The sequence below is a fragment of the Lutzomyia longipalpis genome, chromosome 3 (genome assembly GCF_024334085.1).
Source record: "Lutzomyia longipalpis isolate SR_M1_2022 chromosome 3, ASM2433408v1".
Lineage (NCBI taxonomy): Eukaryota > Metazoa > Arthropoda > Insecta > Diptera > Psychodidae > Lutzomyia > Lutzomyia longipalpis.
In genome coordinates this window covers 5,635,484-5,647,585 of record NC_074709.1, presented here as the reverse complement: position 1 = coordinate 5,647,585, position 12,102 = coordinate 5,635,484, and the positions used below count along the sequence as shown (strand labels likewise).

Here is a 12,102-nt window from a genome sequence, read left to right as displayed (position 1 = left end):
GACAAGTTAATCTCTTTAGCTTTTTTTAATGATAAGTTTTAAATACAGGTAGGTATATTTGAACTATTGGATTGAATTATATAATCGAAAAATTGAAATATTTTGTAATCAAATTTTTTTTCTTAATCTCTCAATCTCTCATTTTCGGCTTAAATTTAGTACAATTTGCGGGATTGAATTAAGAACTTTCTTAAGCTCTTTCTCAAAAAATCGGAGACGTTTTGGGACTGAAAACTCAATAATTTTTCTCAACTTGAATTAAATACTTTCTTGGATTGAATTTAGTACTTTTAGTGTTTGAATTTAATACTTTATATGCTTTTTCTTCTAATCTTGTGTCTCTAATTCCCTTCGAGCTTTTCAAAGCTTTGAAAAAGCTTTTGAAGTTTGCTTTATCTTTTAATAGGTGAACTAATTCTTCCCAAAAAATTCCTTATTAACGGAAAGTATTAGCAGTTTTTTTTTATTTGAAAATTTACCAGGAAAAATAGCAAAAATCATAACTATGAGGTTAAAATGAATTGGTTGATGATGGATACATCAGTATGACTTTGTTTTTATTCCTCACCATTTGAGTGGGCAACATCATCGTCCTTTTGACATGGACAAGAGGGTACACTCTTCAGTGTCAAAATCAAAAATTCTCAAGGGTCCACTACAGGGCGCGTGTGCGTGGCGGTTTGTACGAGGGGGGAATTTCAAAGTGGATGTCCGAAGTGTGCGAGTAGTAAAAAAAGGGACCAAAATTGTGTGCTGAAATCTCAAATGTTTGAAGACTTGGATGGATTCCGACGTAGAATTAATATAGAAAGCATTGCGAAAGAAGTTTTATTATATCAATGTGGGTTTGTGGATATTATAAAGGATTCACATGAATGTTACCACAAATCCATCCAACATGAATCGCACCTTCGTGCCACGAGAGAGAGAGAGGGGAGTATCTTTTAGTTAAAAGTGTGCAAAGATAGGAGTTTGTATTCTAAAGAACCCAGGAGACGTGATCAGAATTCGGAATTGTGTGTAAACTATGGAGTACCTACTAAATTGTTCTCACACATCACTCCACCTTTTGGTACGAACTCACCCCCGCCCCACACTCCCAAAGCATATAGACACCCACCCACCCCATTAATGTATACTACATGTATTTTATGCCACCTGCCTTGTTTGTCTCGAGAAGACGATGAATACAATTTTGACTAATTCACCCCCATAGTCGGTCTTCTAAATGAATTAATTGAAAATCAATATGTTGCTTCACACTGTTTGTCATACTAATTATATATTTACATTAATAAAGAGCCCATAGAAGAGGTTGCGAATGCAATATGTTCTCAGTACAAGTAAACATAAAGAGGAAACGTGCCGTAAATTCGTTGATCAATCAGACCAAAAACACGACATCTTTTGATTATTACCTCGTTGTATCAAAGGCATCACATATACAGGGAAATATTCACCATATAAAATAAACATAATATGCAATACTACACGTCGGAATTCCATTTCAATGATGTGTGAGGCAAAACTGAAAACTAAAATCAATTTCTATTTATAAAGAATTATTGAGTAGGGGGATGATATGGCACAAAAGCACCTCGACTACATGTTACTTATGCTACTCCAATATTTCTCGCATCATTTTCAACTTTATAGCACACTACATGTTATGTATACATTGCACATGCAGTTCTTCTTCAATTTATGATGAGTCAATATCCTCCTTTGGTGTACGAGAGTGCGGCCTAAATGTGACCCTTTGAAGGTTTTTATTGAAGACTTTTTTTTCGTTATTTTATGAGGACCAAAAAGGAATGAGAAACCACCAAATAGAATTTATATTTTACACTAAAATTAGCTTTAAAAAAAAAGCTGATAAAGATTTGCTTAAAAATGCAAACAGTGACGTCACAATTGGGTTTTTTGGGATCTTTTTATACCTGAAACATTCACCCTTATGTTTCGTGGTTGATTATTGAAAGGATATATTTTTTACTTCAAGCATTGATAGAGACAAAAAGCACAAAAGTGACGTCATTGTTCGCATTTTAAGGTATATCCTTGCAGAGTTTTTCTTACCTTTACCTTCTTAATTTTCTACAAGATTACGCAAATCTCAAATTTTGTTTCCTCGAATAAAAAGGAGCCCATACAGAAACGAATTAACTCCTTTTATTTATTCAAAGTAAACAGCGTGAGGTCGCATTTGGACAAACCTCCCCTATTAGCTATGATAATCTACAAAATATTTCCCCGGGGTGTAAATTGCTCATTGATCGTTCTTCTGCATTGCCCGAATGATTTTAGGGGATTAATTTTTTGTTTTTCTATTTCCAAGATGGACTTTCCTTTCACAAATGGAAACCATTTACGTTCATATTAAAAATGAATGCATTCATTTTAATTTCAAAACAGGTACGTGCGGAGGAATATTTTACTTTGATAATTCTAGTGCTTTTACACACTAAACTATGTTGTTGAAATTGAGAGATTTTCTGATAAAAAAAAAAGTTTTAAAAGCTTTGGAAACGTTGAATTAATTTCAAAGCATTTTACCCCAGGTTCCCCTATACTTTATCTTCTTTAGTAACTCAATTAAGCAAAAATAATTTGAAAATGTAGTTTTGTATATAAAATTAAAATTTTACTCATGAATTTGGAAGTTTTTGCAAAAATAAACAAAGTAAAAATAATTTATCACAATTTTCAATGAATATGTTAATGAAAATTTCATTTGAATTTAAAACAATGAAAGAAAAATTAATTTTAAATTTTCTATAGCTTTCACAGAAGCAGAAAGAGAGCAATAATTTTATTTGCATTGTCAATGAATGGCATGAATTTCATTTGAAAATACTTTAACATTTTTACGTCAATTGTCTGACGATGTGAAATATCAACTGCAATAATCCTGATTGAGGTAGATTGATTATCACAGCACGACTGTTCTAGAGTTCCATTAAAATTCAAGCTTTTGAATGTATGTATGTGGGTCATTGCTAATTCATATTGTGAAAATTAATTTGTGAATGGTTTGTAGAAGTTTGTTGTTAAACAAAAAATGATTTTTTAAAAGTTTTTTTTAAAGCAAAAATACGTTTAGTTAAATATCTTTTTTTGTTTATAAGGGTTATAAAAAATAATTTTATTACTTCTTATTAAAAATATTTGGTACTAACGTTTTTTTCTTAAATTCATACGATACATGGGTTTTATGGATTTTTATTGAATTTAGTTAACTAAAATTTATTAATTTTATCCAGTCATTGGTTTAAAGTAAATGCCTAAATAAAAAACTCGAACAAATATTAATGGAAATGGATGAAAGATCAAACAAACTTTTACAATCTTTTTACAAATTATTCGTCCCATTCAAAAGTTATATTACCTACAATTTTCTCGATATTGTGAATGGTGAATGATTGCCTGTGAATGTGCCATTTAACCTTTTAATCCTGCACGCACCCCCACAGTGACTTATTATAATTGCCAAATGGGTGGAATATGCAAAGCTCGTGTCATATTTCGAGGGCATTTCTCAATTATTCATGCTCACATGCCTACACGTCCAAGTTTAATATTACATATTGTACGTTATGTATGTATGTATATATGTCGATATTATTGCAGGATTCTCATCGCCTGGGGGCGAGGGTAACGATTGGATAAAAATAAATGGGTTTGGGAATAGTGATATACTTACCGAACAATGGCATCCGATTGACTAATGAATTTGTATCGAATACGAAATTCAAATGGATTGCTTCCCTGCACCGGAGGGTGAAATACCTGAAAATCAGAGAGAAAAAGATACACTGTTAGAAAATTCTATTGAATTAGAGAAAAAACTTTCTTTCTTTCTTTTTAATAAATTTTCTGGTTCAGGAAAATATTTATATATTTATTTTAATAAATTTTCTCTTAAAGGCATCGCTGATTAATAACACTGAGCTGTAATTTAAGTAGAAATAAGCGTTTAATTTCTCCGAGTACATCGCTGAAGTTTATGTTGGACAAATTGCAGAATGGAGGAAGGGGGAGGTCCTCGACAGAAGGACATGCGAGATGCACATTTATCTGCAGAGTCAGCACGAGATAGCATCAAATTCCCTGCATCACAGTGCCTCCGGGAGCACCTGGTGCCCTGAGGCATCACACACGCCTCCACCCCCCACCGATTCAGAGCCCACTTACTCACGAAGCGTGACGGAATGAATACTAATATTGTGCTGCGTCCGCGTCCAGATGGAGATGAAAACATAGAGTTAAAGGACGTACAAAAAAAAATGCTAAAGGATAAAAGCTGATCATAATTCATCTCCTCTTGGCTCTGTTCCCTTTCGGGGAGCTCCTCTGTCTTCCGTTTCAGCTTCTTTTGCCCGTGTTGAAGAGAAATTTTCCTCTAACGTGTATGATGCAGAAAAAGGGGCATTTTGGATGCTGCACGAGTTACATAATTTCAGCTGAAAATGCATAAAGGACCTTTTTGTTTGGGGCTCTCCGCTGTATCATTTCAATAATCCAACTTGGGAAACGTGATATTGCGCAAAATAGCAGGAGAGAGGATGTTCATTTCGTGGTTTGGATTTTATCCATGATAATTAGAGGGAAATATTTTCACAATTTACATTAATTAGAGGTCTTTTATATTACTACAAAAGAAATTCTCTTAATCATTTTTTCCGTTGAAATTTAAAAGCATTACTTACAAATTAAATGCACTATGCAAATCTCTGGCAAAATTATTTATATGATTTAATGTTGTTGCGGCTGTTGCATTCAAAGAAGTTTTCCTTTAGTTTTTTTATTCTATGTAAGTTTGAATGAGTCAATGAGCTTGAATTCTTTGATGAGAAACTTAGTCTTTCAATTTGAAAAGCTTTTTTTTTAATGCCAAACGCAATATGAATGATTAATTTAAAACTCTTTTGGAAGAAGAAAAAAAAGGCACAATGTAGCAATTTTTATTCATTTCTTTTTCATAAACCAGTGGCGTAGTTAAAAAAAAATGGGATGTTTGAGTGTCTGAAAACTTTTAGAGTTCGTGCAGATCAAATTTTAGGTAAAAAAATCTAGGTAAAATATTACATTATTTCTTTTTTTTAAGAAGAGTTTTTGAACATTAAAAAATAAATTTCAAACGTTAGAAATAAAATTCAAAAGAGAGAAATGTCAAACGTTAGAATACCAGTCAAATAATGACAAGACCTAAGGTTTGAGATAAATGTCAAACGATACAAATGTTGAATGTTAGAAGAAAAAAAACGTCAAAAGATGCAAATGTTAAACCTTAGAAGAGAAACACCGAACGTTAGAAAGTAAACGTCCAACAATAGAATTGACAACAGATAGACAAGAAACGTCAAAGGATAAAAACGCCTAGAATAAATAATTCGCCCTAAATAATTTAAAAATAAGAAAAATGATAAAAATGTCAAACTTAAAAAAGAAATTCAAACGAAAGAAAAAAAGTAAATGTTATAATTTCATTAAGAAATTGTCAAAAGCAGCTGATTTTTTTTATTAAATTGAAGAAATATGTAAGTTGTCTATATCTCTATCAATTTTTATACACATATCGTAAATTTGTTAAAAAGCTCATCAACCTATAATAGCTGAAATGCAGTATATTCACAATCATTTAGTATTCAAGGAGTTTGAGAGTAAGTTTGCGTTAGTAGTTTAGACGGGAAAAGCTTGGGGGATGTAAGACGTTTCGATAGAACAATTTTCGTAATTTTCTTTCACTGCGAAGACGACAAAACTTTTTTCATGAATAATATTTTATTGAAAATGCTGAAAATTCAATCTAAATTTTTTCCTTCTTTTTTGTATGGCACACAATCTCCCATCGTGGCGGTGCTGTGTCGTCTTCCGTGGGACCCCATTCTTGGGGCGGAAGTGTAAGAGAATTTGCATAAACACAGTCTATCTAATGCACCACAGTGTGTCGTCTTTTGTTATCAAAGCTAGCCTGCAAGTTGGTCGGAGGCTCTCATTAGGAGCTACCCCAGGACTTGCACATTTCAAATTTTCTCATAGCTTTGCGGGTTGGAGGAGGGGGAGGGGGTGGGGTGGTTGTGAAAAGGGCAAATGGGGTGAATGTTGTATATGTATGTAGATGGTGCAAAGAGAATGAGATCCACTCAGGATATAAAGTTCCATAACAATAGTCATAACATTCGAGATATGGAGCGGATGCGAAGTGGACTTGGGTAGAGGAGAGAAAGCGAAAACTAACAACAATAAGCCTCATTGCAAGAGACGAAAACTTATTCCTCTGCTGTCCTCAATTTCCTTCCATATGCAATCACATCCCAACTTGTTTTCCTGCAGGAGCCAATTTCGCACAATTTTCCCACAAATTTGACATTGATAATTCCATCAACGGACATGCTTTTGCTGCCCCCCCCTCACCTCAAGAGCTTCTCTTTTCCCCGGTTTATGCACGAATTATCCTCTAGGCGAAATTACTATGAAAATATCCATTGTTGTATGTACTTTCTGCAACACGCTCTCCTCCTTTGTCCCTACACTCTGCTATAGTGTGGTTCTCTAAGGATTCACAAATGCAACCCATTTTGTTGTATGGCCATTGTGTTATCATCTCTACCTCGAAATTTTCTCAAACTCACACAGTAATTTAAATTAATTTGTTGAATTAAACGATGAGGAAGATAAAAAGAAGGTGAATGTACCGTCCTTTGGGGTTAGTTTTGCATTTTTTTTTAAATTAAACTTGTATTGTTAAATTAATTCTTTTACAGCCGGAAATTAGATACTATTTTATGTAGTTGCTTCACGAATTAAATCCGTTATTTTAAACATTTCTATATATTAATTAGAATTTTAGATATTTAATTAATATCACAGAAAACAATATCCGGACGATGTCACATTTATCATAATATTAAAATTTACCATTGATTAGCGAGTGTTGCTGCGAGTATTTATTCAGTTGCACAATTTCTCTATTTATCAGCATGAAAGTAAGTTTGTAAATTATTATTGGTGCACTGCCATTAAATTTACACGCCAACACTACAAAAGTGAATCCATTGTTATACACTTAAATATTCAGTATACTAATTTGGATTCTGCAAATTGCCAAATATTGATTCCCCTCCATCGATTTATTGATACTGCAAATAGCCCGGGAATATTGGCGGGAGGAAAAACCAACCCGCATATGTGTAGTCTATATTTGAACACTCTATACATTAATGACCATGTGGATGATAATAATCAAATTAAATTTCCATCATTACCAGGATCGTTGAATATTTATGAACAACACCAATCAGTTTCCTGGCACTTTTTTACTCGCTTTTTTGCCCTTATTAGCAATTTGAGTTTTTTTTTAGTGTTTTGTGTGCCAGCACCCTTTATATAAAGTAACAGATTCATCGGGGAATTATGAAAAATGAGGCTTTACATATTAACAATTAGCCACGTGGGAGGGGTATCTGTATGTGGGTGGGTGGGTGGTTGATTGCATCAAGTGCGAGAGATGAGAGGCTTTTGCTCTCTCATATGTACAAAAAAAAGTTCATTAGCAATTCACAAAAGTTTTTATTGAAAAATTGCATATAGCAACCCACCCACACGGCATTAATCATTGCTATTGTAAATATTCAGCATTTTATCTGCAGAATTCAGTAAATGTATTTAAAAATTATGTTGCGAAAATTATATTTTTAAATGTAAATGCTTTCAATTAAAGCACAAAAAAATCTTTAAGCTTTTTTATGTGATGAGGAGCTTTTAAACTTTATTCCTATATTCCTGAATTCCTAAATAAAAATAAAGGAAGGAGTTTATACTCTGTTATATGTATACGGAAAAATCCTGATTCGAGGAAACAAAAAGGGCACGCGTTATTATAAAGAGAATAAATTAATAAAAATTGCTAGAAATATTCTATATTCTTTGGTTGTGGTTATATCAGCTGCAAAAGCCGTTAAATATTATCTAAAAATGTAAGAAATGACGTCACAATTGTATTCTTTATCGTTTCTTCTTTTTATATTAAAATTTATACGGAATGAATAATTTTACTATTTTGAATCCATAAAACATACACGTTTATGTTTCATTGGTGAATTTTGACGAGGTATTTTCTTTTTATATATTTTTGAAAATACTTTCTCAATGTTTTTAAATTTCTGTTCAGAGCTGCATACAAATTTCGTTCAGAAATAAATTTTTTCTAACTGATCTCAGTTTTTTTTTTTAATATATCAATTTTCATAAACGAAACATCAGCGTGAATATTTCATATAATAAATGAAACGAAAAGAAAACACCATGATGACGTCATTGTTTGAATTTTTAGGTAAATTTTTACAGACTTTTCCAGTTAATTTCAGTGGAAAATGGAAAGTCTCTGTCACTTTTTTTTTAAATAAATTTTTGAATAAGTGGTTGAAGTTTAAATCATACATTAATGAATACACTCCTGTGGCGCCCCGAATAGGGGGGCACCACAAGGTGGCTCTGGTCAAATCCCCCAGTAACCTCCACCCTCGTAGTCCTCAACTAATCTAAGAGCACTTTCACTGCGCAGCCATACCCGCACAAGGCTGAGCTCCGACTAACTCTCCTCTCATCATCCCCTCTTTACTACTCTCACATAATTACTCTCTCAGTGCTCTCCTATATTCTCTTGAGGATTCTCGTACTCTCTCTCACCTATTTGAGGGTTTGTAACCTGGGGGCATAACCTGGGGGGAAGGGCAGCCGTTACAGTTACCGCCAATCTAAGGGTACTCACTCTATGAGCTAGGTTAATATTCGCTGGATAGTGAGTCGGGCGCTACACTCCTTTCTTCTGACAGATGCTATTTTTAGCTCAAACCACCTCAGTATACTCCTAAATCTCGTTAACTTTTACTCCTTTTTTTGAGTTTTTCACCAGTTTTCCCTATATATGCGATTTTGGTATATGTATGTAAAAATCGTCTCACACCGTACCCCACGAATGGAGAAAATAAAACATTGACCCGGATGTGAAATGCAATCAGCAAACATTTCCCGAATGGGGCTATATTTGTTGAAAATTTATTGTCATGTAAATTTTTATCACTCCATCCTGCCGAATGTGCGTCTGTCGCGTCAATTTTATGACGCGCAAGTCCTGCCAATCCTGTAACGCGCGAATCGATCAACACACTCTGGTCAGGATGAGCGGAGATATCAATGCTGGAGCTTTTTTGCGGATTCAATTGCCTTTTATGATAAAAAGTTTTTTCCTGACCATTCTTGTGCTTTTATTTTACAACCTACACTGTTACGATACTCACCTTGACTGTTATTGTGACTGTTGCTGTTTCACTGTAATAGAGTTGGTGTCCTGATGCTGAACCACACCATGAACCGCCTGTAAAAGGACGCCCAAGTTCGCTGAGCTGTAAAATGAGGAAAAAGAAAATTTTCTGTTTTTAGCCCAAAGTTCACTCGCACAAACTTTCGTTTCATCTTGTGATGAGGCGAAAAAAAAAAGAAATTGAGGAATGAAATGCGGTGAGGATTCTTCACCAAAAAACTTCTCATCCATCACCATTGAGATTTTCTCGCACATAGAATTTCCCGCTTGAGCCTTTCAGCATTTCTGTGAGATGGTTTTTTCTTTACCTTTCCCACCATACCACCTGGGGGTGGGTGAGAAACACAAGAAGTATAAATTCGCAAGTGAAAGCAATTGAAATGTACTTGTGAAAAACGTGACAGTGGCATCACTCAATAACTCTCTCCATCCTCTCGCTTTTTCCTAGTTGTGGACGGGGGAAGGATGTTTTCCCCTTTTTCACAAACATACATATCATGGGAAATCCTCACGGGATGTGAACTGTGAGAAAAATGCTGTTTAAGACATCTCCTTCCCTACTCCTACTGGTACACCTTTAAGTACAACATATCTCCTTTTTCCTTCCACACCCATGGCACAAGTGGTTGAGGATTGAGGATCTCATGGGGTTCGAAAGTGCACAACAGAACATTGTGAGAACATTTCCAGAGAGAAAAGGGTACATAAAACAAAATCCCTGAGTGTGTTGTTGTCACTGCCAATATTACAATGCAGCTCCAATATTCATGTTTTATTTTACCATCGATAGTTAGACAGCCCCTGATCTATAAACTATGATACCTCTATGTTGCTTTTGAATGTTGTTGGAAGAAGTTTTTTCTCCTCTGGCTCTTAAGAAAACTTTTAAAAAATCATCGAAGAAATCATTGAAAATAATTGAAGAATTGAATAATTGGCAAAGAATAATTGGCCTTTATATTCTATTTTGCATCATTAAAATTTAGTTCAATTGCCAATTAACAATAAATTCCTCTTTATGTGAAACAAAACTCTGAGCTAATGTTGTTAGTGAACGAACATCTTCAACATGAATAGCATACAAGCTTTGGGAGACATATTATGGGTTAACTTCATTAAAATTAATGAATTTAAATTAATCAAATCACTCTGGAGGAAATTTCGAGGTTCTACTAATCTAAAACACAATGAGGTGCTCATTAGAATAAGAAATTAGATTGCCTGTGAACACTTACCTAAATATTTTTTATGAAAGAAAATTAAATTAAATGTGAAACATTCCAATAAAACAAATTCCGTAATCTCGAGAAGATTCTTCAATTTTTTAAAAATAAAATCTTGAGCTGAGCTTAAAAGGAGAGAGAAAAACAGTTAAAAGAGCAAAAACAGAACAAAAAGAGCTTTCTATCCTTCTTGGAAAATTCCTATATCACATTGCTTGTGGTATTTGTTATTACTCCAGGAAATGCCGATACATTTCCTTTATTTATCTTTTTTTTTGAAGAGAAAATTGCAAAAATACATACAAGAGCTTTTCTTTGAGCTGCCAGAAGGTAATCACGAATCGATTTTCTCAAACTTATACTTTTCAAGGAAAAAAAACATCATGCTGAGAAAGCTCTGCGAAGAAAGATTTTTGATATCTAAAGGTTTCTTTTCAAGTGAAAAGTTTTCAAATAAAGTAACGAATAGTTTTCACTAAACAAGCACAAAGGGACATTGGAAAAGCAAAGGAGAAAATTGAGAAAATGAATTAACTTAGCCACAGTAAATTTTTTTTGTTCGTTTATCATATACTTCGGAACCACGCCAGTTCAGGTAATGGGAGAAGTTTGATTTTTTTTTGAGAGAAAAATGATAGATTTTTCAATTTATGCTTTATACTTCACTTATCTTGCATTTTTAGCGGTATAAGAAGGAAAATCATAAAATATTGCATCTCTTGCGATCCATAATTCGCATAATATTGCTATTCCGACTATTTTGGAGCAATGGCCATACTATTTACACACATTATATATAGTTTATAAAACATCTATGCCACAAAAATATATTTTATTTTGAAAAACTTCATTGAAATTGAAACATTTTATGAAATATTTTAATTTTACTTTTCAGAAAATGTGAAATATAATTTAATTCTCCATCTTCACAGATTTCTTTATGAGAATTTCTCATTCAGAGCAACTGTCTTTTGGCAAAGTTTCCACCAAGTCAAAATTGTTGCAACACACTGAAAAAGCTTTCTTTTGGTACCTTTTTCCTCCCGAAAAAAAAGCATTTCTCAGTTGAAAACACCTCAAATTACATGTAGAGTGAATTTTACTAAAAACTCTCTAGCCTAAATGGTGTGGCTCCAAAGAGGTGGAAAATGGAAGATGAAAAGGGGGTGGCATACAGTACACCGACTCTGGTGAAAATTCTCATAAAACTCTCCGGTGTAAACTATGTTGGAGGAGCATAAAGTATTTTAATTGGCTCCACACAGACTTTCCAACAATGTGTGTCCGGAGTTTTTTTTTGGGAAATTTTGTGCATGAGTTGAAAATTCGCGTGCAGTAAATTTTACCTGCATAAATCCCTCAGGGCATCCTGGAAGCTCTCCCGATGGACTGAGGTTACTTTCCACTGTGTCACCATCCCCATCCACGAGACCCTCGTCAAAGCGTCCCACGGAGAAACCATCGAAGATTATCTGCGTGGGAGAAAAAATATACATATAATGTAGATTATATAAAGAGAGGAAAATGTGAAGATTTGTTTAAAATCCTCATAGG

The 12,102-nt window shown here is 33.8% G+C and overlaps 4 protein-coding genes across 5 annotated transcripts in view; all 4 read right to left on the bottom strand.

Moving 5' to 3' along the window:
• The window catches only part of LOC129791558 (trifunctional purine biosynthetic protein adenosine-3), a 1,078,967-nt gene that overhangs the window by 104,993 nt on the left and 961,872 nt on the right, over positions 1–12,102 (bottom strand). The window lies entirely within an intron of this gene.
• Positions 1–12,102, bottom strand: part of LOC129791559 (potassium/sodium hyperpolarization-activated cyclic nucleotide-gated channel 3) — a 1,048,222-nt gene that overhangs the window by 215,352 nt on the left and 820,768 nt on the right. The window lies entirely within an intron of this gene.
• The window catches only part of LOC129791609 (uncharacterized), a 309,820-nt gene that overhangs the window by 215,352 nt on the left and 82,366 nt on the right, over positions 1–12,102 (bottom strand). The gene's annotated exons all lie outside the window — the stretch shown is intronic.
• LOC129791564 (uncharacterized) overlaps positions 1–12,102 on the bottom strand; it is an 81,142-nt gene that overhangs the window by 19,030 nt on the left and 50,010 nt on the right. The window contains exons 4-6 of the mRNA XM_055829766.1: positions 11,895–12,020; positions 9,303–9,407; positions 3,704–3,789 (exon numbers count right to left, since the gene is read on the bottom strand). Coding sequence (XP_055685741.1) covers positions 3,704–3,789; positions 9,303–9,407; positions 11,895–12,020 — 317 coding nt within the window. The remainder of the gene's footprint in view (positions 1–3,703; positions 3,790–9,302; positions 9,408–11,894; positions 12,021–12,102) is intronic.